The sequence below is a fragment of the Pyrus communis genome, chromosome 16 (genome assembly GCF_963583255.1).
Source record: "Pyrus communis chromosome 16, drPyrComm1.1, whole genome shotgun sequence".
In the NCBI taxonomy this organism is placed as follows: Eukaryota; Viridiplantae; Streptophyta; class Magnoliopsida; order Rosales; family Rosaceae; genus Pyrus; species Pyrus communis.
In genome coordinates this window covers 2,036,190-2,063,405 of record NC_084818.1, presented here as the reverse complement: position 1 = coordinate 2,063,405, position 27,216 = coordinate 2,036,190, and the positions used below count along the sequence as shown (strand labels likewise).

General features: G+C 38.6%; 5 protein-coding genes and 1 pseudogene across 8 annotated transcripts; all 6 read right to left on the bottom strand.

Annotated features, from left to right (window-relative positions):
* Window positions 1–979: 979 nt before the first annotated feature.
* On the bottom strand, window positions 980–1,724 carry LOC137721087 (ferric reduction oxidase 3, mitochondrial-like; annotated as a pseudogene).
* Window positions 1,637–5,993, bottom strand: LOC137721251 (ferric reduction oxidase 4-like). Its single transcript, XM_068460353.1, has 7 exons — window positions 5,834–5,993; window positions 5,622–5,727; window positions 5,332–5,532; window positions 4,927–5,161; window positions 3,621–3,948; window positions 2,238–3,164; window positions 1,637–2,128 (listed from the first exon to the last, which is right to left on the bottom strand). Exons 1-7 carry the CDS (start codon window positions 5,991–5,993, stop codon window positions 1,989–1,991), a joined length of 2,097 nt encoding a protein of 698 aa, XP_068316454.1. The 3' UTR covers window positions 1,637–1,988.
* A 1,757-nt stretch (window positions 5,994–7,750) lies between these two features.
* LOC137721481 (ferric reduction oxidase 4-like) lies at window positions 7,751–16,192 on the bottom strand. Its single transcript, XM_068460574.1, has 7 exons — window positions 16,033–16,192; window positions 15,815–15,920; window positions 11,387–11,584; window positions 11,027–11,261; window positions 9,418–9,745; window positions 8,031–8,957; window positions 7,751–7,916 (listed from the first exon to the last, which is right to left on the bottom strand). The coding sequence occupies exons 1-7, from the start codon at window positions 16,190–16,192 to the stop codon at window positions 7,777–7,779; spliced, it is 2,094 nt and encodes a 697-aa protein (XP_068316675.1). The 3' UTR covers window positions 7,751–7,776.
* A 903-nt stretch (window positions 16,193–17,095) lies between these two features.
* LOC137721286 (uncharacterized) lies at window positions 17,096–20,116 on the bottom strand. 2 transcript variants are annotated; one of them, XM_068460392.1, is made up of 7 exons: window positions 19,897–20,116; window positions 19,733–19,835; window positions 19,036–19,262; window positions 18,786–18,896; window positions 18,167–18,322; window positions 17,798–18,039; window positions 17,096–17,667 (listed from the first exon to the last, which is right to left on the bottom strand). In XM_068460392.1, the coding sequence occupies exons 1-7, from the start codon at window positions 19,979–19,981 to the stop codon at window positions 17,344–17,346; spliced, it is 1,248 nt and encodes a 415-aa protein (XP_068316493.1). In that variant the 5' UTR covers window positions 19,982–20,116; the 3' UTR covers window positions 17,096–17,343. The 2 variants fall into 2 exon arrangements, with proteins under 2 accessions (XP_068316493.1, XP_068316492.1); XM_068460391.1 differs by having other exon boundaries at window positions 19,733–20,108.
* A 558-nt stretch (window positions 20,117–20,674) lies between these two features.
* LOC137720096 (uncharacterized) lies at window positions 20,675–23,200 on the bottom strand. The gene is made up of 6 exons (XM_068459108.1): window positions 22,831–23,200; window positions 22,492–22,721; window positions 21,887–21,997; window positions 21,632–21,787; window positions 21,256–21,497; window positions 20,675–21,175 (listed from the first exon to the last, which is right to left on the bottom strand). Exons 1-6 carry the CDS (start codon window positions 23,127–23,129, stop codon window positions 20,852–20,854), a joined length of 1,362 nt encoding a protein of 453 aa, XP_068315209.1. The 5' UTR covers window positions 23,130–23,200; the 3' UTR covers window positions 20,675–20,851.
* A 933-nt stretch (window positions 23,201–24,133) lies between these two features.
* LOC137720293 (uncharacterized) lies at window positions 24,134–26,371 on the bottom strand. Of its 3 annotated transcripts, none has more exons than XM_068459343.1 (6): window positions 26,231–26,371; window positions 25,966–26,068; window positions 25,677–25,865; window positions 24,888–24,961; window positions 24,667–24,793; window positions 24,134–24,591 (listed from the first exon to the last, which is right to left on the bottom strand). In XM_068459343.1, exons 3-6 carry the CDS (start codon window positions 25,677–25,679, stop codon window positions 24,310–24,312), a joined length of 486 nt encoding a protein of 161 aa, XP_068315444.1. In that variant the 5' UTR covers window positions 25,680–25,865; window positions 25,966–26,068; window positions 26,231–26,371; the 3' UTR covers window positions 24,134–24,309. The 3 variants fall into 3 exon arrangements, with proteins under 3 accessions (XP_068315444.1, XP_068315442.1, XP_068315443.1); XM_068459341.1 differs by having other exon boundaries at window positions 25,677–25,787; window positions 26,231–26,370; XM_068459342.1 differs by lacking the exon at window positions 26,231–26,371 and having other exon boundaries at window positions 25,677–25,787; window positions 25,966–26,104.
* Window positions 26,372–27,216: the final 845 nt, after the last annotated feature.

Here is a 27,216-nt window from a genome sequence, read left to right as displayed (position 1 = left end):
TTCTCTCTTTACTTTCTCTTCAATAATAATTTTCCTTTGCCTTTTTCGAACCAATTAATTTTCGTATACATGCATTAATATTACTATGACGGTATTTCAAATTAATGTTTGGATGCAATGACGTACGCGCGTAGGTCAAGTCCTCAATCACCCATGACAACATTTTCCTTTTCTTGTATTTGAGGTTTACCTCGTGAAAGCTCATGGAATGGTAATGTTGGTTGTAGGCCAAGCCAGATGAACAGATTGCAGCCACTTCTTGCCTCATATTTCTTGGGCCACTAACAAGAACCCCAATACTTGAACCTTCACGCTCAAATCGTATCCCTACAAAAATAATCAAATGTTAAATCCCTAATCTTTCTCCGGTGAGGAAGGCTTTCGAGTTCTTGCTCAGCAACGGAAAACCGCCCACTTGGAGAAGCAGTCGTTGGAGTTGGTGTGTCCAGGAGTTGAATCTGCCCCATCTCCTTGAGGCTATGTTTCTTGTTCCATAAGAAAACTACTGTTGCAGATGCTATAGAAAAGGCATAAAAATAGCAAGGCAGATCTAGCTGAGTCGGAAAATATCATGTTTGGAGTCGGGGTCAATTGGGTTTATGCAACTATCATGTCGTGCCTGCACTGGCATGTCATTTTCACCATGTTAGTCAAGTTAGCGCACACATTTGGCATACTAAATATTGGGGAAATGGTTTACAATGTGAGCACTTTAGCATGTTGCTTGAGGCGGGTCCCAACAGTCCTTCGACTGAGACCTCTGGGCGGGTGGCGGGCAGAGAGGATGACAATTCCTGATACAATTTCTCAGACCAATTTCCTTCTCTTTTGATCACAACACTCAACTTGTTGGGATCAAATTTGGTACTAGAAGTAACACTAAAAGGATGCTATTGCAGCTTTGAAATGCCGGGCACATTTACAAACACCATGATTGTTGGAGAATAATTGAGTTCTGTGGGAAAGCTCGATGTAGTATTTATTTAGAGCTCATTTGGCGCCTAGGATTGATCATCTTTGTTTTCTCACCTGGACTCTTGGAGAAGTTCAACTCAACAGCCTCACACGGGCTGAAACCATGCGAATTCTACGCTGACATTGCAAGAACGCAAGAACCTATCAATCAGGAAGCGGTAAAAGCCCGGCAGCATTATGCAAGCGTAGGAGAAACCCACGTGAAACACGATGAAGACAAGGAAGACAATGTACAGATGATGAGTGTATAAGAAGAGCTCAAAGATCTTGCAAAACGCCTTTCTTGTTCCATTCAACATCTACACCAGCAATTGCTTCATAGTGAGAATGGCTCATTTCTAAATAGTGTTTTGAAGCTTCGGAAATTTAATTACCTCTGAAATTTGGTTTGTGCTCCCCCAATAGAAACATAAACCGTGCGCCGTAAAGAGCATCATGGCAAGATGCCCTAGACAGATATGGTACTTGAAGCTTGCCTCTGATGCGAGGACAATGATCCGCACAATGGAAGATCCTCTGCCCACAGGGAAAAAGAGAAAGGCTAGACAAATGCTCCCAACTATCCCTAGTGTTAATGCAACACTTCCCAACTTTGATTCCCACAGGCCAAAAAACAGTACATAAATAACAGTTACAAGGTTTGAGGGGTTCTCTGATATGTGAGTGAGTAGCTAGGTTGGTGCATGTAAATATATGAGTACTCCATTATTATATACCTCATTGTTTTTCTGCAAATGATCAAGTGCCATGGCTGATGGCTACATAGTAATTAACATTAATTGTACAATTAGAGCATATGTAGATTCCATATTATGATAAATCTAGTACTAATTTATTTCCACCCACCCAAAACAAAAAACATACAAATCCATAAACATTTTACATTTACACATCTTTAAAGACGACATGAGAGGTGCTGAAAGCAAATCTTTCAGCAAATCTCTTGAACGACAATTATTTGAGCGTTATAATACAAGCTGAATTATATTACACTACGGTAGCTCAGGCATGCATCACCAGTTGAAGCTAATGGACTCGAAGTGCAAATTATCTGCCGAACGAGATGAACAGATTTTGGCAACATCATGTCTCATCTTCCTTGGCCCACACACCAACACTCCAATATCAGATCCCTCGAACGCCAACAGAATTTCTGGGTTGCAAACAGAAACAGTAATTAATCACTTATCCAAAAATGTGTTACTACAAGAAATAAACGTGACAATGGTCGTTAATACTAGAGAGATAATTAATTAACGTACTCTTGAGATCAGGCCTTGTTCCATAATGCACCTGTGTGGCTTGAGAAATTAGGGTTTCAGGATGATATGGAAGGCCTTCAAGTTCTATTTCATGAGTTGGCGCTTCCCCATTTTGGATTTGCTTCCCTTCCAAGGCATTTAGTTGTCTCTTGCACCAAAGAACAGTTAAACTAGATACCAGCAAAATACAAGAACAGGCCAAAAACATGTACCAGAGACAGATAAAAGACTGGTGATAAATTTCACCAGTGTTGTGGTCAATCGGGTAAATGTAGAAACGAGTGGTAAGTCCCAAAGTAACGAGAAACAAGGCGAATGAGGACGAGATTGTTGCACCAAGCCACAGCCAACTGCTTGGACCTAAAACCCTAGAAATGGGTGAGTCCAACGGGTCGGCCTTAAACGACACTGTTTGGATGGGCTTCCAAGCCAATGCCGGCTGCTGTTCTGTCTCTCTGGTGACATAGGCTTCAATTTTCAAATCTACACGGGAAAAATCGAAAGGGGTTGAAGAAATAGGAAGCAAGAGTTGTAGCATGGACAGATCATCTGTGTTCTTGAAGGCACATAGGAGCCGTACACGTGGCAAATGGGAATCGGGTTTGGTGGTTTGGAAAATAATTTCACGGATTATGGAAATGAGAGAAGTGATTCCACTGCCTCCACTGAACATCACCAGAGCCTCGTGCCTTAGAAAATGAGATGAAATGGGGCCATAAGGTCCCTCGACAGAAGCTTGGATATGATCCACATTTGAAGACAGTTGCTTGTAGAGTTTTTGAGACCAACTTCCTTCACTCTTGATGACAACACTGAGATTGTGTGGCTCCATGTTAGGGTTTGAAGTCACTGTAAATGGGTGCCATTGCAACTTGGATATGCTTGGCACGTTTATAAACAAGATGCTAGTGGGATTATAATCCAATCCTGAAACAAACAAAAAAATAAAATAAAAACAAGGTTACTAATTCACGTTTTATAATATAAGTGTGGATGGACATTCATATTTTCAAACGTTAGGATATAGTATTAATAAACCAATACCTAACACATGACACTGATAAGTACAAGCGCGACATATTTAATGGTGGCTAAAGATAAATGCATAACTAATTCATATGGTATAATATGAGTGAGCGATATAGTTAATATTTTCTAAACCTAGCTAGGGGTATAAGAGTTGATATTTTCTAAACCTAGCGTATAAATGAATAAATAAATAAAAATACATTAGAAGTCTAAATGCGACATATTTAATGGGTGCGTAAAGTGAACCACATTACTAATCCACGCATTAGAATATGGATTAGCAACAAAGTTGATACTTTCCAACACGTGCATGAGCGCAACGTATTTAATGACGACTAGAGCAAAATTAGTTACCTTGGGTCTTGGCGAAGTTTAGCTCAATGGTATCACATGGTAAAATGCGAGCTGAGACTACCCCGGCTCGTTGGTACGACTGTAAAAATCTCAAGTATCGATCGACGATGAAGAGGAAGATGCCGGGGAGGATTGTGCAGAAGCAGGAAGCACCAACATGCAGTACGTAGAAGAAGATGTAGAGTGCGTAGAGATGGTGTGTGTAGAAAAAAAGTTCAAACATTTTACGCCTAACGCGAGGAATGCTTGTGATCCACATGGCCATTGCAAATACAATTGCAATCTCCCCGGCTACATTTGCCACGTAGATTTTGCTCCACTCAAGAAGCTGCAATTAATTCATGTCCAGCACATATTAAAGGGTTGACCACATCCTCATAATTAGGTAATTTTGTAGTAAATTAGTTGGATAGGGAGTGCTAGTATTGGAGAAATTTTTCAGTGTATCTAAACAGCAGTCTGGTACACTAAATGTAATAATACAAATGGTTATAAACATAAAAAAATAAATTTCCAACCAATTGTATTATGACATTACGAAAAAAATTTCCTTGTACTGGTAGTTGTTGTACTATACAAACTTAAGTGAGTGGCTGCAACGTACACTTTCCAGTATATGAGAAGTTAATCATGCTGATGATTATTTGAAGTTTTGACTACTTGAATATATATATATATATATATATAGCTGTGATCATAAAATTTATATGGTGAATTTATACATATATAAATATTATATTCGAAAGAAGCAAGATATATAAGTGCATTTTTTTCATAGGGAACACAAGTCATATGCAGTTCTACTAATTTAAGAAATTATATACATAACTAAAAAATAAATCATCATGCATGAAGTCATTTGGTTAGGATATATATATAATCATCATGAACTGAATAAGGGGGTGTAGAAATCACGTATGAAAAAAATTCAAACAGATATATATCTTCCCTAATTCCTTTCCCCCTTGTCTACATATATATTTTTTCATATGATGATTCCTGCCAATCAGCCTACGACACCAAGCTGTAGACATGTATCGAATCGAGTTTAGTTTGAACCACACACTTCTTTTTCTTCCCTTTTGAAATTAAGATATAAAAGAAGAAGAAACAAGACATTAAAAATTCTCATCTCACAACTAGAAAACAAGACATCATTTTCATGAATCGCATGGATAATACAACCAAATTACGCTAAGAGCTATTAGCTATATACAAGAGGTAATATTAGGACTGAATGAATTGATTAAATATATATAAAAACAAAAAAAAAGAAAAAGAAAAGATGATTAAGTTATTTAATTACCAGAACCATCTTATTAGTCATGGCCCAGTAGGTGACGAACCCTAGGGCATGTGCAGCAAAGAGGATCATCGAGAGATGGCCGAGCCAAATATGATACTTAATACTTGACTCAGATGTGAGCCCGAAGAGAGGTAAAATCGAAGATCCTCGAGTTACAGGGAAGAAGAGAAGTGCCCAGCAAATGTTCCCAATGTAACCCAATCTCCATGACACACTTCCAAACTTCGCTTCCCACCTGTCGTGAAATTAATCTTAATTAACATGAATTTAATTGACTAAAATCAAGAAAAAAAAAAAAATCAATTGATCGTAATTCTTTTAAAAAGCATTTAAGAAAGGATATATATATATATATATATATATATATGTATGTATGTATGTATGGATATGTATATATATGCTTACACTTTCTCGCCTGCTGGCACATGCATATGGAGGTAGCCGAAGCTGACATACAAGTAATTGGCAAGAGACCAGACCAAGAGAGCAACAAACATGAGTCCAAAAGCAAGCTCCATTGGAGTGACAATTCCCAGAGGAGCCTGCACAACCACCGGACGTCTCCAAAAGGCTAATCGATTTGTAATGATGCCGGTAGTGGTAGTACTGCACCAGTCAACGATGATCGATGAGCATATTAACGAAATTATAAAATGTTAATTTTTATAGAAGTTGTATTATAGCTAGTATTAAACCTTGTGGAGGATGATGAACTAGTTGATTTCTTTTCGAGATGGAGATAAACACAGCTCAAAGCTGCTATTAACATCATTGGGAATGAGAAAAGCAGAAGATTAACCCCTGTAAATTAGTATGACACAACACAAGGTTATATTATAAGCATAATATCAACCTTAATTAAATTGATTAAGCAAGCAAGTGTAATTAAGGAAGAAATTAACAAAACCTTGCTCTCCAAAATATGTAGATTTGAGCTTGCTTTGTAAGTTGGGTGTCCAGCCATTTTCGTAGGTTTTTGTAGGCAGCACAATCCACATCATAAGCCATCCAAGAAACACCACAAGAAAAATCAACCTTAAAATTAACACTACTATCTGACTGCTCATCCTTCCGTTTGAGAGGAGTGTCAGTGAGAAGCTTAGCTATTTGGAAAAATACAACCTTCTGCTGTGCAACTAAAGCAATTTATAGGCGAGAGTCGTACATAGGGGTTGAGGAGAGAGGCATTTGTCATGCCCATTTACAACTCCTTGGTAAACGTTACCTAACGATATTAGATGACATTACTCACATTCCAAAAAAGTCATCATACACTAGGTGTAGGTAAGTTTCGCTCACCTTGTGTTGTTATTGTAAACATTTTTGTTTCCCATGTGGAGCAATAAGCAGCCCATGGTTGCTGTAAATAGGATAGGGAATGTATAAATAAGTATGGTGCGGACCTACAAAACCAGAAAAATGCGGTAAGACTAAAATGTTTCATTTTTTTATAAGAGGATATTCTGAACCGTTGTAATTTATAGAAACTGGGGATTTTGAACTTAAGAAAAAGTTGTGTTGTTATTTTTTTTTATTTTTTATTCTGAAACCAAACAATCCTTCTTGGCCAAAATATGTGGAATCAGTTTTTGTTTTAATGAATGTGAGGGAACCAATGTAGATAGTAATAGCTCGTTTATTAATCCGTAATTAGATTTAGGGAATTGAATTGAGGGGAAACAAAATAATTAGATTCATGTTAAAATTATTTACTAAACTAGCTGGAATCGGAGTAAGAATGATATTGGTTTCATATAACTTGTTTACTAGTTCACATGAATCGGAATTAAAACTAGCTAGATTACTAAACTGTCCTTGTTAAAATAAATCATTCTTGTACTAATTAATAAAATTTAGGTTTATATAGATAAATATATATATAAACTTAAATTTATATATATATATATAATTTATTTGTATAAACATATTTATCCATATTTGTTCAAAAGAAATTTTTATATTTATCCATATAATAACAGTATCCAGATAAAATTCATCAATTATCTCTTCTTCCCGATCTCCTTCCAGCTACTCATCCCCTTTAATCTTTTCTTCCCCCAACCTGCACAGCCCTCCCACGCCTCCCCCTTTTTTTTTCACAGCCCTACCACGCCTTCCCTCTTTTCTTTCCCAGCTCTTCCCATCAGCTCCCATTTCACAGGTCCTCCACGCCTCCCCCTTTCCTCCATATCATCATCTTCTTCCCCAACCCCAACAACTTCCCTCCCACCGCCTCCCAAATTGATGGATTTGGAGAAGACGAATTGAGGGCAATTTTGGAACAGAAGTCTGATTACCGGAGGACATCAATGTTCCCAACTATCCCTAGTGTTAGTGCAACACTTCCCAACTTTGTTTCCCACCGGCCATAAATCAGTACATAAATAATAGTTACAAGGTTTTGAGGGATTCTGTGGTGTGTGCGAGAGTAGCTAGGTAGGTGCATGCAAATATATGAATATTCCATTATTATATAGCTCATTGTTTTTCTGCAAATGATCAAGTGTTATGGCTGACGGCTACATAGTAATTAACATTAATTATACGATTCGAGCATGCATATATATATATATATATATTATGATACATCAATTACTAATTTATTTACACCCACCTAAAAAAAAAAAAAAAAAAAAAAAAACTAATTATAAACATTTTACATTTACACATCTTTAAAGATGACATGAGAGGTGCTGAAAGTAAATCTCACGAACGACCATCATTGAGCGTTATAATACTGCAGGTTGAATTACATTACGTACACAACGGTGGTTCATGCTAAAACAAGCATGCATGCATCATCACCAGTTGAAGCCAATGGACTCGAAGTGCAAATTCATGCATGCATCATCACCAGTTGAAGCTAATGGACTCAAAGTGCAAATTATCTACCAAACTAGATGAACAGATTTTGGCAACATCATGTCTCATCTTCCTTGGCCCACACACGAACACTCCAATATCAGATCCCTCAGCCTCCAACAGAATTTCTGGGTTGCAAACAAAAACAATAATTAATCACTTGTCCAAAAATGTTTTACTACAAGAAAATAAACATGGAAATGGTCGTTAATACTAGAGAGGTAATTACTTAATTAACTTACTCTTAAGATCAGGCCTTGATCCGTAATGCACCTGTGTGGCTTGAGCAATTAGAGTTTCAGGATGATGTGGAAAGCCTTCAAGTTCTACGTCATGAGTTGGCACTTCCATATTTTGGAATTGCTTCCCTTCCAAGGCATTCTTTTGTCTCTTGCACCAAAGAAAAGTTACACTAGATACCAGGAGAATACAAGAACACACTAAAAACATGTACCAGAGACAGGTAAAAGAGTAGTGATAACTTTCACCAGTGTTGTGGTCAATCGGGTAAATGTAGAAACGAGTGGTAAGTCCCAAAGTAACGAGAAACACGACGAATGAGGACGAGACTATTGCACCAAGCCACAGCCAACTACTTGGCTCTAAAACCCTAGAAATGGGTGAGTCCAACGGGTCAGTCTTAAATGATACAGTTTGGATGGGCTTCCAAGCCAATCCCGGCGGCTGTTCTGTCTCTCCGGTGACATAGGCTTCAATTTTCAAATCTACGTGGGAAAAATCAAAAGGGGTTGAAGAAATAGGAAGCAAGAGTTGTAGCATGGAGAGATCATCTGTGTTCTTGAAGGCACATATGAGCCGTACACGTGGCAAATGGGAATCGGGTTTGGTGGTTTGGAAAATAATTTCACGGATTATGGAAATGAGAGGAGTGATTCCACTGCCTCCACTGAGCATCACCAAAGCCTCGTGCCTTGGAAAATGAGATGAAATGGGGCCATAAGGTCCTTCGACAGCAGCTTGGATATGATCCACATTTGAAGACAGTTGTTTGTAGAGTTTTTGAGACCAACTTCCTTCAATCTTAATGACAACGCTGAGATTGTGTGGCTCCATATTAGGGTTTGAAGTCACTGTAAATGGGTGCCATTGCAGCTTGGATATGCTTGGCACGTTTATAAACAAGATGCTAGTGGGATTATAATCCAATCCTGAACAACAAAATAAAAAATAAAAACAAGGTTACTAATTCACGTTTTATAATATAAGTGGATAGACATTCATATTTTCAAACATTAGGATATAGTATTAATAAACCAATACCTAACACATGATAGTGGCACGTACCAGTGCAACATATTTGATGGTTAGAGATAAATGCATTATTATATCATCCATTATAATATGAGTGAGCTGTATAGTTAATATTTTCCAAACCTAGCTGGGGTATAATAGCTGATATTTTCTAAACCTAGCGTATAATATAATCAGATAGATATATACACAATATGTGAGAAGTATAAATGCGACATATATATTTAATGGTGCTTAAAGCTAATCACGTTATTGATCCATGAGTTATAATATGGGTTAACAACAAATTTGATATTTTCCAACATGTGCCATGAGCTCAACGTATTTAATAATGACGACTAGAGCAAAATTAGTTACCTTGGGTCTTGGCGAAGTTGAGCTCAATGGTACCACATGGTAAAATGCGAGCTGAGACTAACCCAGCTCGTTGGTACGACTGTAAAAATCTCAAGTATCGATCCACGATGAAGAGGAAGATGCCGGGGAGGATCATGCAGAAGTAGGAAGCACCGACATGCAGTACGTAGAAGAAGATGTAGAGTGTGTAGAGATGGTGGGTGTAGAAGAAAAGTTCAAACATTTTACGCCTAACGCGAGGAATGCTTGTGATCCACATGGCCATTGCCAACACAATTGCAATCTCCCCAGCTACATTTGATACGTAGGTTTTGCTCCACTCAAGCAGCTGCAATTAATTAATGTCCAACACACTTTAAAGGGTTGACCACAACAGCTTAATTAGGTAATTTTGTAGTAAATTAGCTGGACAGAGAGTGCTAGTACTGGTAGTTCTTGTACTATACAAACGTATGTGAGTGGCTGCAATATATGTATGCTTGCCTGTATATTACATAGCAACCCTTCCATTTTCTAATCATTTCGATACCATGCGGATTGATCAACCCGCATTTGGTGATATTTCTCTTCCTTGTTAAGATGGGATCAATTAAATTAATAATGGTGTGTGGAAGAAAAAAAATGAGTGTGTAAATAGTACTACCCGTTTAGGGTGGTGCTATCCACATTATTGTCATGTTTATTGATGATGAAAACTAATTTTAGTATTACAGCCATTTGTATATGGAGTTAATCATGTTATTGAATCAATCTAGATGAAGTTGCATTCACATGTATATCCGATTGATTAGGTGAATATATAGCAGTATTCATAAAATTTATATGATGAATATACGTTAATCGAAAGAAGTGAGATGTATGCATTCCTTCATGTTGGTACACAAGTCAAAAGCAATGGCTAATTAACATATTGGGTTGTTAATGAGTATCCATTAAACCCTATTTAGTTTGATTTCACCTTACACCATCATCATCACTAGCAATCTCACTCATATATTATGGTGTATCAAATTAAACAGGTCTTAACGGATACTCATTAACAACACAATGAATTAATTTGCCACCTCTATGCAATACTACTTAAAGGAAAATATATACATAATAAAAAATAAATCATGATGCATGAAGTCATTTGGTTAGGAATATATCATCACCATGAACTGAATAAGGTTGTAGAAATCTCGCATGAGAAAAATGCCAAAAATATATATATCTTCCCTAATTCATGTCCTTGTTATCTATATATGTCCATATGATGATTCCTGCCAACCAGCCTACAATACCTAGATATCGACATGATGTCGAATTTAAGTTGAACCACTCAATTCTTTCAATTTCTTCCTTTTTGAAATTAAGATAGGAAACAATAAATATACAAAGATTTTTCAAGCTCTAGATATTCCACTGTATACTACAAAACAAGAAGAAATACATAAAGCAACATAATTCTACACATTCTCTTCTCACAACTAGAAAACAAGACAATCGTTTTCATGAATCGCATGCGTAATACAACCAAATTAAGCTAAAAGATATTAGCTATATACAAGATCAATTAAGACAATGAATTAATTAAAGATAAAAAAAGATGATTGAATTAGTTAATCACCAGAACCATCTGATTAGTCATGGCCCAGTAGATGACGAACCCTAGGGTATGTGCAGCAAAGAGGATCATCGAGAGATGGCCGAGCCAAATATGATACTTAATACTTGACTCAGATGTGAGCCCGAAGAGAGGTAAAATCGAAGATCCTCGAGTTACAGGGAAGAAGAGAAGTGCCCAGCAAATGTTCCCAATGTAACCTAATCTCAACGACACACTTCGAAACTTCGTTTCCCACCTGTCATATAATTAGTCTTAATTAACATGAATTCAATTGACTAAAATCAACAGAGAAAAAATTTAATTGATCATCATCATTCTTTTAAAAATCATGTAAGAAAGGATATATATGTATATGCTTACACTTTCTCGCCAGGAAAATGCATATGGAGGTGGCCGAAGCTGACATATAAGTAATTGGCAAGAGACCAGACCAAGAGTGCAACAAACATGAGTCCAAAAGCAAGATCCATTGCAGTGACAATTCCCAGAGGAGCCTTCACAATTACCGGACGTCTCCAAAAGGCTAATCGTTTTGTAATGACGCCGGTAGTGGTAGTACTGCACCAGTCAAGATCGATGAGCATATCAGGGATGATCGATGAGCATATTAACGAAATTATCAGTGGTTATAAATGTTAGATATTATATGCTTGAGGTAGTTAGTTAAGGTTGTTTAGAATATGTGTAGAGATTATGACAAGTGTCAAGATCTTGGGAGTATTGTAATAGCTTAGTACTTAAGCAATGTAACTAGATATATACAGAAAGATAACTGTATAGAAGTTTTAACAATTGATGAAATATACGAAGATGAAACTTTCTCTCTGTCCAAGACTTTTCTGCACTTCTTTCTGCACTTCTTCTGTTTACATGGTATCAGAGCCTGAGAAGCTTTGTGCTTGAAGGTTTTGATCTTGGTTCTTTTGCTTCCGCTCCTCTATCTCCATTGCTGATCATTTCTCTTCTTCTTGGGATCTTGATCGTTCTCTCCTTCCTCGACTGGGTGCATTTTCGTGTCTGCACACCAACTGTTTGTTCTAAGTTCTTAGAGAAACTTTCATCTGGGTTTTCTCTTGTTTTGTGCTACAATGGTGACTTCTGATCAGCTGAAGATTCTTCAGTCCCCTATCACGTCTCTTATATCAACAATTTCTTCTTCTGTTACTGTTAAACTTGATGATTCCAATTATCTCACTTGGAATTTTCAGATCGAATTGCTACTTGAAGGTCATGGTCTCATGGGTTTTGTGGATGGGTCGCATTCCTGTCCTGCTCGGTCTGTTGTAACTAGTTCTGCTGATTCCTCTATTTCTGCTGAAACTGATGCGTTCAAGATTTGGAAAATGCATGATCGGGCGCTGATGCAATTGATTACAGCGACCTTATCTCCGTCTGCTGTTTCGTGTGCAATCGGGAGTGCTAGTGCTTCTGACTTGTGGATTCGTCTCAAGGAACAGTTTTCGATTGTTACTCGGACTACTATTTTTCAGATGAAGTCAGAATTGCAAAACATTAAGAAGGGCACTGATTCGATCTCAATGTATTTGCAAAGGATTAAAGAAGCTCGTGATCATCTTGCTACTGCTGGGGTTCACTTCGATGATGATGATATTGTCATCTTAACCTTGAATGGTCTCTCCTCTGAGTATAATACCCTGCGATCCATTATTAGGGGTCGAGAGAATGTTATTTCCATGAAAGACCTGAGATCTCAGCTGCTTGCTGAGGAAGCAATGGTTGAAAATGTGCCTGTTACTCCTTTCCTGTCTGCGATGGTTGCTAGGAATAATAGCACTGACTCACGGTCTTGTGGTGAATCTTCCAAGGCTGAGACCTCCTTCCATGGTCATTCATATGGAGGCTCCTCTGGGTTTCGCTCTAACTACAACAAGACCAAAAACAAAGGGAAATTCCAATTTGGTTCTCAGAATCGGTTTGGGAACTCTAAGCCTAACTATGGGAACTATACTGTGAATCATGCTCCGGGTATTCTTGGTACATCTCCACCAAGACAACAGAGTTTTTCTGGTGTTTCTTGCCAGATATGTGGGAAGTTTGGCCACCTGGCTCCCAATTGCCGATTCCGGAATTCTGAAGCTGCCAATGCAAATGCTGAGGGGTGTCAAATCTGTGGGAAGAAGAATCACAGTGCTAAATATTGTCATTTTAGGAACTCCAATGTGTCATCTTCCACTCCTACAGCTATGCATGTTACCAATACTCAGTCTAGTGACCCGAATACTTCTCCTCAACAGTTCTGGCTCACTGATTCAGGAGCATCCTCACATATGACTACTGATATTAGTAACCTGTCCCTGGCTTCTCCATATCCCACTAATGAAACAATTCAGACTGCAAGTGGTGCAGGTTTATCAATATCTCATATTGGCTCTTCCACACTACACACTCCATTAAAACCATTGCAGCTTAATTCGATTCTATATGTTCCTAGCTTGTCTCAGAATCTATTATCTGTACATAGATTATGTCTGGACAATAATTGTTGGCTGATCTATGATGCGTTTTGTTTTTGGATCCAGGACAAGGCCACAGGGAGGATTCTCTTCCAAGGACGTTGCAGTAATGGATTGTATCCCATTCCTCTTCCGGCTAGGAGTAATGCTGTACCTCCAAAGTCTCATGTTGCATATCTTGGACGTCAAGTCTCTTCTAGCCTTTGGCATCATAGATTAGGTCATCCCTCCAATTCTGTAGTCTCGGTCATGTTAAAGAAATGTAATCTGTCTGTATTACCTGATTCTTTGTCTGTGCTTTGTCGTACATGTCTGGAAGGCAAGTTTTGCAAACTGCCCTTTGCTCATTCTGTGTCTAAGTCAATTCACCCCTTTCAAGTTGTTCATAGTGATGTATGGGGTCCATCTCCTTGTAAGTCTGTCGATGGCTTTAGGTATTATGTGACATTCATTGATGAATGCACAAGACACTGTTGGTTGTTTCCCATTCTCAATAAAAGTGAAGTTTTCTCCATCTTTGTTGGTTTTTATAACTATGTTTCGAATCATTTTGCCACTTCAATTAAAACTTTACAGAGTGATGGTGGGGGTGAATACCTTAGTAAATCTTTCCAACAATTTCTGGTGTCTAACGGAGTGCAACATCAATTGTCCTGTCCCTATACCCCTGAGCAAAATGGCTTAGCCGAGAGGAAACATAGACATATAATTGAAACAGCTCTTACCTTGTTACAAACAGCTGCCTTACCTCCACTTTTTTGGTCCTTTGCATGTCAAACTGCTGTATACCTTATCAATAGAATGCCATCACCTACTCTTCACAATCAGTCCCCTTTTGAGCTATTGTTTAATGCTGTTCCCGATATTCATCATCTCAGAATTTTTGGGTGTTCAGTTTTCCCATTGTTAAAACCATACAACAGTACCAAGTTACAACCCAAAACTATCAAATGTATTTTCTTAGGCTATGCTTCCAAATACAAGGGGTTTATTTGTTATGACTTTCTCCATGCTAAATTTTACATTTCCAGACATGTGATATTTGATGAGTCTGAGTTTCCATATTCCAGCTTCTCTTTGCACAGTCCTGTTCCTATCACTACTCCTTCTACACCGGTATGTGTCTCCTCATCTCCCTCTATATCCATTAATCAACAAAATCATGTAGTTCCCTTTCCAGTCTGTCATCCCACGTCTTTGTCTCGCTCAGATCATCATAGCAGCTCCCCTGATGCTTAGAATATGTGTAGAGATTATGACAAGTGTCAAGGCAGATATGGTCCATTCCAAACCCTGTTCCACACCTTGTTTACCATATAATCGGTTACTCAAGGATGATGGTCATCCTTTCACTAATCCTTCTTTATATCGCAGTATTGTAGGTGCTCTTCAGTACCTTACTTTCACTCGACCTGATATCGCTTTCTCCGTTCATCAGGTGTGTCAGTTTATGCACTGTCCTATGGATTCCCATTATGCTGCTGTGAAACGTATTCTCAGATATCTGAAATGTACTGCGGACCTTGGTATTCAGTTCACACACGGGGAGTTGGATCTACATGCATTTAGTGATGCTGACTGGGCTGGCGATCCCAATGACCGGCGATCCACAACTGGTTCAGTGGTGTATTTAGGGCCTAATCCTATTTCTTGGTCTTCGAAGAAACAAAATACAGTCTCTAGGTCCTCAACCGAAGCTGAATATCGGGCTCTTTCCAGCACTACTTCTGAAATTGATTGGATCCGACAGCTTCTTCATTTTATGAAGGTTGATGTCCCTTGTCCGACTACATTGTTTTGTGATAATATGTCTGCCATAGCGCTTGCTTATAATCCGGTTATGCATCAGCGGACAAAACATATTGAGATCGATGTCCACTTTGTGCGTGAAAGGGTTGCAAACAACCTTCTGCAGGTGCATTTTGTTTCTTCAAATGAGCAGTTTGCGGATGTCCTCACCAAGGGATTGTCTACTCCTTTATTTCAAACGCACTGTTACAATCTCAGACTTGGCAAGCCTCATCCTGAGATTGAGGGAGGATGTTAGATATTATATGCTTGAGGTAGTTAGTTAAGGTTGTTTAGAATATGTGTAGAGATTATGACAAGTGTCAAGATCTTGGGAGTATTGTAATAGCTTAGTACTTAAGCAATGTAACTAGATATATACAGAAAGATAACTGTATAGAAGTTTTAACAATTGATGAAATATACGAAGATGAAACTTTCTCTCTGTCCAAGACTTTTCTGCACTTCTTTCTGCACTTCTTCTGTTTACAATAAATTGTATAGAAGTTGTATTATAGTATTAAACCTTGTGGAGGAGGACGACCTAGTTGATTTCTTTTGGAGATGGAGATAAACATAGCTCAAAGCTGCTATTAACATCATTGGGAATGAGAAGAGCAGAAGATTAACCCCTGTAAATTATTACATGACACAACACAAGGTTATGTTATAAACTTATAAGCATAATATCAACCTTAATTAAATTGATTAAGCAAGCAAATGTAATTAAGGAAGAAAAAAAACCTTGCTCTCCAAAATATGTAGAATTGATCTTGCTTTGTAAGTTGGGTTTCCAGTCATTTTTGTAGGTTTTTGTAGGCAGCACAATCCAAATCATAAGCCATCCAAGAAACACCACAAGGAAAATCAACCTTAAAATTAACACCACTATCTGACTGCTCATCCTTCCGTTTGAGAGGAGTATCAGTGATAAGCTTAGCTATTCGGAAAAATACAACCTTCTGCTGTGCAACTAAAGCAATTTATAGGCGAGAGTCGTACATAGGGTTGAGGAGAGAGGCATTTTTCATTCCCATTTACAACTCATTAGTAAACGCCTTATGTAACGATATCAGGTAGCATTATTCACACTCTAAAAAAGTCATCATACGCTACTTTTAATTTGCCAATTCAATGTACAATGAACTAATGAGTGGACTTTGAAATACCTACAAATTAATTCAAGTGATATGTAAGTATATTAGGAATGCACATTGGGATTAACATGAGAAAAATTATCAGATAAATTCAAGTGAATCGTGAAGAGTGCATAATGACGTAATGAAATTTTATTACACGAGAGCAAGTATCAGTTAACTTCAAGTGTCTTATGAAGAACTCACATCAACTTTTAAAGTGAATAGCAGTCAGTTCCCACTCGAATCCAATAATTCAATAACTCTCCATATGAAATGATTTTAGACTCTAGCCTCGAAAAGGTCTGTCGTGAACATAATTATTTAATTTTTGGCAACCAATTTATTTCTCTTTACTTATAAATGAGAAGTCTTAGTTCTAATTTCCGGATACTCAAAATCAATTTGATAAATTGATTCGCATATTTAAATTTCAATTATACCTTGGTTGCTGTACTTGCATGACCATATGGAATGTGGCTAAATTAGCAAGAAGAGTAGACTTTTTAGGGCGTAATGAAAGAACAGTTGACCAATGGCTGAATTCGAGGAGTGTAGTAATAGTTGACATAAACAGAAGATCAGTACATTAATCATGTTTTGTATGTGATATTATAAATAGATAAAAGTATAATAACGTCACTAGATTGGTAATACTAAGCAGAAATGTGATTGTTGCATCGAATAATTATTGTTGTAATCCATGTTTAATTAATGGTCAGAATTCTTTATCCATGTTCTCCGTGCTTATTGCAAAAACTACTTTGATGGTCAACATTCATTATTAATTAATTAATTATTCCTAAGCTCAAAGATTTCCGTTTGGATACAACTACCAAGCCTTATCCTACTAAGTGAGGTCGGCTGCATAAATCTTAGAACATCATTGTGCTCGGTTGGAATATATTATCTTCATTTTCTACAAGTGTCTGAGGACTATCATTCCAAAACCAATGCCAAGAAATGTTGCAATGGCAACTCCAAAAATGCCTGCAAGGATTGCAGGAACAACCAAAGAATCCCATCCTTTGGTCCCGGCCATTCCGCCTGCTGTCGTTGGCCCTCCGATATTGGCGTTGGACGCCAAAAGTAACAGTTTTAAATCTAAGCGAAATAGTTTTCCCAATCCAAGCACCACGGCAAGATGGACGGTGACTTGAACTAGAGCAAAGAAAAAGATACTAGGCGCGGTGTTAATGACATTCCATATGCTCCCGCTAGCCCCCAACACTGCGAAGAATACCTGTTGCGAAGCACGCCCCATGTAAAAGCATATCGTATCAAAACGCATACCAGAACTGAATGTAGATCAACAGAGAAATGATTTAGCTAGGTAGTTTGATAGAAAGATAGAAAGAATTATTTGCAGTTACCTGCATCAAAAGCAAAGCAACGGTATCCCCAGCAGGTGCAAGGTAAGCGAAATGTGTCGGGAGAAGAGTTGCTAATATGACAACAGTGGCTGTTATCATTGGCAAGCTGCCTCCTGGAATTCCACACAATCCTGTAAGATATGTGGAAGCCTTGCATATCACAAACGATGTAGCAAGAGCAGTGGCAGTTTCTACAACTGGCAGCTTTCTGTCGTAATTGGATTCCGTTTGCATTGAAACATCTGCCAATTAGAAATATATGCAAAGATTATTTAAAGCTGGCATGCCTTTAGATAATAACTGGGAACGAAAAATTATCATCAGCCAAAGAAGTTCGACTAGATTATTTGCAGGATGAGAAATTCATACCATCAGTTGATGTTGAGGCCTCGGGAGGTATTTTAGAGGCCAAAGCAAACAACACCATGAAATACAGAGCACAAATAACATTGTCTACTGCTACTCCTGCAGCCACGACTGATGGAGAAACACCAAGAGCCTCTGAAATCGCAACATAATTAACAGCTACAGCAATAAACCAAAAAGAAGGGAAGAGAAAGAAAATGTTTTAGTCATAACTATATAAACTCATACGGTTAAACACACCGATTCAGAAGCACCAAAACTAAAGCTTCAAAAGACAAACGTAGAATCATGTGTTCAGTTGTAGGATGCATAACATGTTCGTTTAATGGACATGATAACATGGACAGAAAGGAAGGCTACTTTTTCTTGTGTATTGGTTATATAAAAGTTATAGCAACATGGCCACAATGTTAGCTCCAAGTATACCAAGATCCAAGAACCCTTGATTTCCTTTCCCTTAAAATGCCCATAAGCGAACATATGCAGCTTGAGTGTTCAAATTATAACGGGCCATACTGACGATGATGAGATTGCTACTTAGAGATCAAGAAACGTATTACAATCATACGATCTGTTTACTGAATATCCATAAACATAAGCTGACATCTCCAAAGACACTTACATCCACCAATATAGCTACCCATGAGAGCAGAAGCTATTTTCCAATTATCTGGACCAAGTGATCGCATGGGCACCATTTGAAATGCCACGAGAGTTCCAACCATAGTCGCAACTGTTACATACATGAAGTTACAAATAATCAGTATGAAGCTTCAATGCCACTAGCTCATACAAAAAAACTGGTCAAAACTCAAAATAAAGCCTATCAAACATATTGATCCCGTTTAGAATCACAAGCAAGAAAATATTACCTGATCCAAGCACGAAAGCTAAGAGCAAAGTCCCTGTGGACCGCATCACACTGCGCAAGTCAGCTCTATATAATAGCAATGGAATAGATAATGGTAGAAGGAACTCCAAGACAATGGAATATGCAGGCGCTTCAAAGGGAATTATGCCAAAATTACTTGCTGCAAGCCCAACCAAAGTGCTCACAAGGGCAGCACTCACCATTCCACCAATCTTCGTCTTCTCGGACCTTGAAATTCAATCCACAAATACACACTCACTCAATGTAAGCTCAAATCAAGTCATTCATTATTAGCAAAAATCTCATTCCCTAGCATCAACACAGAATAAAAATTTCTCTTTTCGAATCTCGGGTGTCCAATAAGAACATGGGCATGTTTGGTTTGACTGCAATTATGATTTCCAGACAGTGAATTAGCCAAAGCTCAAATCTTTTTCTTTCGATCGATGAAATTTTCCCCCAACCAAACGGACATAAGTAACTAGCAAGTGTGAATAGGCATCAAAATAAATTATAATGTATATTCTCTGGTGTCAAATAAGAACATGGGCATGTTTGGATTGATTAGAAGTATGAATTCCATGCAGTGAATTACCAAAAGCTCAAATCTTTTTCTCTTCGATCGATGACCTTCTTTTCTCGGCAACCAAACAGTAACTAAAATGAGAGAAAAAGACTGAAAGGGGTATTAGCATTACCAGAGGCCAAAAGCACCGGTGGCGAACAGGGCGGTCCATAAGCCCCAATGGTCATCGGTAGCGACGATAGGCTGCCTGAGCTGTGACGTAATTACCCTTGTCGCTTGGACGCATTTGCGGCTCCGAGGACGAGTCAACGGCAAGAGAAGCGTCCCATTAACGGCGTGAGACGGAAAGGGGTTGGGTTTGACTCGTTTGACTGGTGAGAGTGATGGAGTGGGAGTGGCGGGAAGGTGGAGTAATGGCCATGTGACGGGGAGAGAAGCCATTAACGTTTCGGGACGGAGGTTTCAGTGCGGGAGCTCTTCTGAGCCTCCGGTCTATTTGGTACTTTTTGCAATTAATGATGACGTGGCAGATTGTGAGCTGATGAACAATGCACGTGTGGATCACTTCTAATCATTATTGGTTGCCCACTGAATATTCAAGACCGCTTCTTTAAATGCAAGTGCTTTTGCTTCCTTAAAAACATCTACTAAAAATAAATTCAGCAATGCTTTAAATTTTCTTGTCAAACATGCGCTCGGTTTTATGTTAATTCTTTCGTTAGCTCTCAGTATTTTATTTCTTTTTTTAAAGTTTCCTTCTAAGTTTTCTTAAGTCTTCCGTTACACCTTTTATCCTTACCTCTGTCTTATATTCATATCTTCTAACTGAAACATTTGTATTCTTCTGTTCACATCTCCAAATCATCTTAACCAACTTTCTGTTATCTTATCTTCAATTAAGACCACTCCTACTTTACCTCGAACATCGTTATCTTTAATCCTATCATTTCTCATGAACCCGCACTTCCAACGAAACATTCTCATCTCCACTATACTTATTTTTTACACGTATTATTTTTTGACCGCCCAACATTCTGTGCCACAAAGCATTGTTGGTCTTATTGTCATCCTATAAAAAAGTCCATTGAGCTTTAGTGGCAGACTACGATCCCTCAACACACCATATATACAGTGACTAGGATTCCGTTGGTTTATTACATACATATATATTGCAGTACCAGACATGGTGGTGAGTTATCTACAAATCTTCCAACTTACCCCTATTGTCTGCCTTGTTCACATTGTTACAGATTTGAAACATTTCTGCTAATCATCAATGGAAAGTTTCACATTACATGTATTTTAGAACCGCAACCCCAAATCCAATGCCGATGAAAGTTGCGATCGCAATGCCAAAAATGCCGACAAGAATACCAGGAACAATCATAGACGGCCACTCTTTGGCCGTGGCCATTCCGCATGCTGTTGTAGGGCCTCCAACATTGGCATTTGACGCTATAAGCAACTGCTTTAGGTCAAACCCCAATAGCTTTCCCATTCCGAGGATCACAGCAAGATGAACAGCGACCTGGATTAAAGCAAATAAGAAGATACTAGGAGCGGTGTTAATCACACTCCATATGTTCCCGCTTGCTCCCACGACTGTAAAAAATACCTGTTTGCCAAAAAAGAGTCAGTTCGTATAAGACACCCGCCCGCTAGACCTACATTAGAGAAGACGAGAATGTTCCTTGCCTGCATTAGGATCATAGCCATAGCCTCACCAGTTGGTGCGAGATACGCAAACTGTCTGGGAAACACAGTCGCCAGAATAACAACAATGGCTGTCACAGCTGGAAGGATACCTCCTTGAATTCCATAATATTTCGTGACGTAATGTCCAGCCTTGCAGATGGCTAAGGACACGGCAAGGGACGTAGCAGTTTGTATGAGAGGAAGCTTGTTTGCAGGCTCAGAGTCTGCACCCTTTGCAATGCCTGCCAATTAGATTTCGAGTATCTGTTACTGGCCACAAGTTCAAATGCATCCATTCAAAATAAGAAAGCTTAACCAACAACAAATCCACCTTGATATCCACAATTATGCCATAACAAGGTAGAAATTTACATACCATCATCAGATACAGGAGGCTCAGGAGGTACTCTAGAAGCCAACGCAAACAATGTTGAAAAATATACAGCACAAATGACATTATCTGCAGCTAGGCCGGCCGCTAAAATTGACGGAGAGACCCCAAGAGCATCAGATATGGCAACATAATTGACAGCTACATAAAAAAAAATTGCAAATACTTAGTCAGCAAAACCAAATAGGCTCCAATTTGTTCGTGTGAGGGCGTAAATCTATAACGTTGTAAGTACATTACCTCCACCGATATGTCTGCCCATGAGTGCAGCTGCTATTTTCCAACTGTTTGAACCAAGAGATCGCATTGGCACCAATAGATACGCCACCACTGTTCCAACTGTTGTTGCAACTATGGTACACACAAAGGGGCAAGAAATCAAAACCAAGAGGAAGCAAAGACCAAAATCAAAAACCCACATCAAGTTGAGCACATATTCTTATGCCTGCATATATTCGTGTACTAACAACTTCTATGTCATGAAATAATTGTAGAATCGTTCATATTATCAATCGCTCTGTAAAGATCCTCACCAGAAAAAGTCAATTAAAAGTTTAAAACTAAGACTCCTTAGTCATAACTGCATAAAAACAGATGAACGAAATTGGTAAACACATTATGAACCGTCTATGTATTTGCTACAATAGAATGACTAAAAGATCTTAGTTTTAATTCATTTTTGTCGAGTAGCCAAGCATTGTTCTTTAGAATATAAGTAACTTCCTTTCTTAACTAATTAGTTCAATTTACAATTTCCACAATGCAAAGCATCAAAATTTAAAAAGGAAGAACCAAATAATTAAACAAGTACACAAGTATTAGAAAGGCCATGACTTTCCAAGTACCTGATCCAACCAAGAAGGCCAAGAGAAGTGCGCCGGTTGATTTGACCACGCGGCGCAAATCCGCCCTGTACAGAAGCAACGGAACAGCCAGCGGGAGCAGGAACTCCAACACAATCGAATACGCGGGCGAATTCGAAGAAATGATTCCCAAACTGCTGGCTGCAAGTCCGATCAATATGCTCATCAACGCCCCACTCAATGCGCTCCCAATCTTCGTGTTCTTCTCTGACCTTTAACAACAAAAATTACATAAAAGGACTCAAATTTTCGAGCTCAACTGAGCTGAAATTTCCCTTGCTTGGGAAGGACGAGAGAGAGAGAGGGTGTTGTGGGGATTACCAGATACCGAAAGCGCCGGTGGCGAAGAGAACCGTCCAGATGCCCCATTGGTCATGAGCAGAGATGAGAGGGGCGTTCACATTGAGCTGGAAACCGGCCTTGGCAGTCACAGATCGGTCCCAATTGGGAGGATTCGGAGGGGAGAGAAAGCTCTGATTTGTGCCGATGACGGTGGCGCCCGGGGAGGAGGCACGCACACTCAGGCTCAAGTTTTGGCGGGAAGGGAAATGTGACAGTTGGAGCGTCGGCAACGGCGGACGAGAGGCGGGCGAAACGGTGAGTTTCAATGCCATGGACATCGTCTCTCTCTCTCTCTCTCTCTCTCTCTCTCTCTCTCTCTCTCAGCTGAGAGAGATTCGTTCTTGTGGCTGAGATTCAAAAAGTTGTTGACATTGGGAGTGGACTCTGGGGGAGCGAGTCACTGAGTTAACTAGCATGATCATCTAAATTTAATAATATTAAGTAATAATTACCTTTTTCGGAAAAGAAAGAGAAAACATATCTATTTAGGAAAGAATTTTTTTTTTTTTTTTAAATAAGAATTTGTTGTGGGAGTCACTCTACATCGAAAGATACTAGCAGCATATTTTGTAAGTTCTAATTCATAGATTATTTTTGTAAAAATTCAATTCAATTTGAAACTATTTGCATATTTAATTATCACGATGAAATTCACTTATTCTTATAGAATAATGTGTTCGTCAATTTCTTTAAACTCCATTAAATGTCTCAAATATTTCTTATTTAACTAATATTTTGCAAGGATGATCTAAGAGGTGCAACTTGAAAAAATAGACGCTCGAATTGTTAAAGTTCGATGTGATGTGTGTTCCACAACTAATCCCTACTTTTATTTTAAAAAAAATGAAAATCTCCTCTTAATAACCTCCTCTATATATCGGATCCTTTTCCTAAAAATCCTGCAATCGTGTCCATTCATCGTACATCGTGCGATCAAAAATCATTTAAATTTTAAAATTCAAATATAAATAGTACCTAACGAAAACTTAGCGCATGATGTACGATAAACGAACATGATTGCGAAATTCCTAGAATCCCTGAGAAAATAATCCGACGAGAACCCTTTTCCACACACGTACTCAATACACACACATGAAAAGCCACATGATAAGCCGATGATCGTTGAAAGCTGTGATAGTACAATCATCGTGACTTATTCAGGTGTCCATACACATGTAACAAGGCATTTGTAGGTGTCCATACTTATTTACGTGTATGTACCCTAGAAACACCACAGATCGATAGCCTTTATAAAACGGCCTCAACAAAAAGCACTGCTGAATCAACAAAATAATTCCAGAAGCTGGATAGTTTTGTACCTGTTAATATTGTGTTATTACATCTCATGTTTCATAAATCCCGAAACAGAATCAACTGTGTTATCACTATTGTGTTCAACTGGACCAAGTTTAGGAAGATTACAACTTGAAATCGAGCAGATTTTAGCGTCCTAGTTTGTTACCTTCTGTTGATGGACGTGTCGGCTTCTTGCTTCTGCTTCTTGGCGCTGTAGCCCTCCTCCTCCAGAGCCTTCAATTTGTTCTTGATTGCTGCTATTTTGGAGCTCCTGCTTGTCAATCCTGAGCTAGTGCCAGAAACGCTTGTTTTGGTTGCCTCGCCCACTCCTTTGGAAGAATTGTCTGCTGGTTCTACCAAGTACTTGTCACTGGAAACACGGACAACCAGTGGACGTCCACATGCTAGTCTGCCATGCATCTTCTCCTTGGCCAATCTTGCTTCCTGCATGCTCACTTTAACGGTGGAGATCAGGAATTGCTTGAAAACATAACAGAGAGAAACAAGCGACTGACTTACCTCTTTGTTGCTATACTGAATGAAAGCAAAACCCCGTGGCTCTCCGCGCTTTCGGCCACGAGTGTGCCACAGAAAGTCCTCAGTTATAATCTTCCCAAACGGAGAAAACATCTTAATTAGAGCAGCCCTGGAAAATGCAAGAGTGGGATAAATAGTAAGTCTCACAGCCTCACAGATACTAGACTAGAGCAACAAAGATTCAACTCCAAAGGTTTACTTACTCCGTTATTCTCAGATCAAGGTTACCAATGTAGATTCTACTTTCACTCTTTTCATCGGAAGAACCATTAGGATCCTGCATTAGTTATCACCACCCAATTCAGTATTCCGTAACACTAGCTAACATCAAATATGAAACAGGTCACAAATTTAATCCAGCGGGTAGATCATATTGTATAGCATCTTTATACTAACGGTTTTCAATAGTGGAACAATAAGTAATCACTTTTTTCTCTTATTACTTTGGAAAGGAATCATGTTCAAGGAGACTCCAGTGAAAATGCTTTGTTGGGGCCATACAAAAGTGCCAAAGCGAGAACCTTCGTTACGCAGATATAGAAATCCTATCACCTTGGAAGCGGATGCGACTATAAGGTCTAATGGCCTATAATTCAGGTCCAATGTTCATACAGAAGACAACCAAATCAAGGGCCATTTTCGAAGTTACCAATCACCATAAGCAGCCCCAAGCAAGGACCACACAGAAACATGTCTCCCCCACCAACCCACATAAACATACACAATCAGCAAGACACGTCAAATAGCATGTACCGCGCGAAAATAAAAGCGTCAGATTGCATTTGATCATGCTTGCAAGAGTTTAAAGAAACAGTCTTTTTCAATTCATCAAATTACCCCCTTCTCTTTCCCTCCCTCCATCCCTCTCAACGTTCGATTTCCAACTCTAACACCTACCTATACTAAAGAACCCGGCAATGCGATAACCGAACGGCAGAAAAGCAATCATATGGTGCATATCTTAACATAAAAAGATTGGAAAATAAATTTACCATTACAGTGAAAGGGGATATGATGAAAGTCCAACTTCAAGTTCCAGGCTTCCAGCACACAACAAGCATATAAGAACCTTCCGAAATTAACAAGAGCAACTCTTTGTGCACCTGCAAGGCCGCAAGTAAATAAATTTCAAAAACAGTAAGAGCCCCCTTTAGTTGGATGCACTGACCTGAGGCGAAACCCTAAATAAGGGAAGCTAAATTATGCATTGATCTGAGACGAAACCCTAATTACAGCATCTGGAAATTGAAAAGATTGAAACTTTTAGAGAGAAATTGGTACCTGCGTGAATTATCCAAAGCAATCAAGCCGCCCGTCACAGAGAGAGTCGAAGGTTAGCGAGATAGGATGCGCAGCAGCCAGCAGGGAAACTTTGATGCTCCGGCTAATAGCAAAGGCAAAATATATTAAACGACATCGTTTATGGTTGTTTTTCATTTTGCTCCCTTTTGTTTCTTTTTGTTTTCTTTCTTTTTGCAAGTTCTTTTAACACAATTTTTATTAGAAGAGAATAAGAATTGGCAGTGGCTTGGTTAAGCGAACTCACCAGGGCCGTAGCAAAAGCGAGTTTTTATAGGGCAATTGTTACTGCTTATGGATTCGAATTTAGGTGATATATCCATGATCAAGATAAAGCTTGAGTGAAACTAAGTGAATGTTCAAATCGCCTGATGTTGAGTAATCAATGGATGAGTTGTGGTTAGGGGTGAAATGCCGCTCCAACCCATAGCTAGTTGGTTCTTCCCGAAATGCATTGAGGCGCAACAGTTGACTGGACCTTTAGGGGTATTTTGGTGCAAGCTATGAGAACGATATCAAATTGAGGCTAACTTTAAATACTATATATAATCTCAAAATAACAGGAGTCAAAGTTGGCAAGTATATTTCTAATGTAACAAGAAAAACTAGTTAGATGATGTGAAACTCTATTAAAACAGTCTCTACTGATGACTGACATCATCTAAGGAGCAATAATTGTATTGTTGTGATGATATATAATAATTAACAATATTAAGCAAGTTTCTTTCTCTATAAATTAGTGACAGTTTGTAAAGCAAGGCCAAATTTTAATGTTATATTTGAGAGAAGTGTCAGTTTATGAATTGCAAATTTGCAATGTCCATAAGAAAACGACATCCACCCACACATACCACCTCCATTCACCACCATTGAGCTGGCATGCATCAATGCTTTTCGGTGCTTGCCGCTTAAATTCAACGTTCTTATTAGCACTGAAAAGCGACAAAATCTACGGTGTGGTCGAGTGTATACACATTTCTTCTTATAATGCATATTTGTTAACTTTATGATTCACTTGATGAATGAGACAGGAAGATGAGTGTATACATTTGGAAACATTTTAAATTGCGTTACAAGCCAATTTTGTCCTCAAAAATAGCTTATACAGTGAAAACAATTTTAAAATAACCACAGGATGCCCTGGTAGTTGAGACAAATTTCAGCCTCATATTTTACACTGCAGTTCAATTCTTGATGCTGGTACCGAAATGCCTCAGTGGGTATTTTGACTCC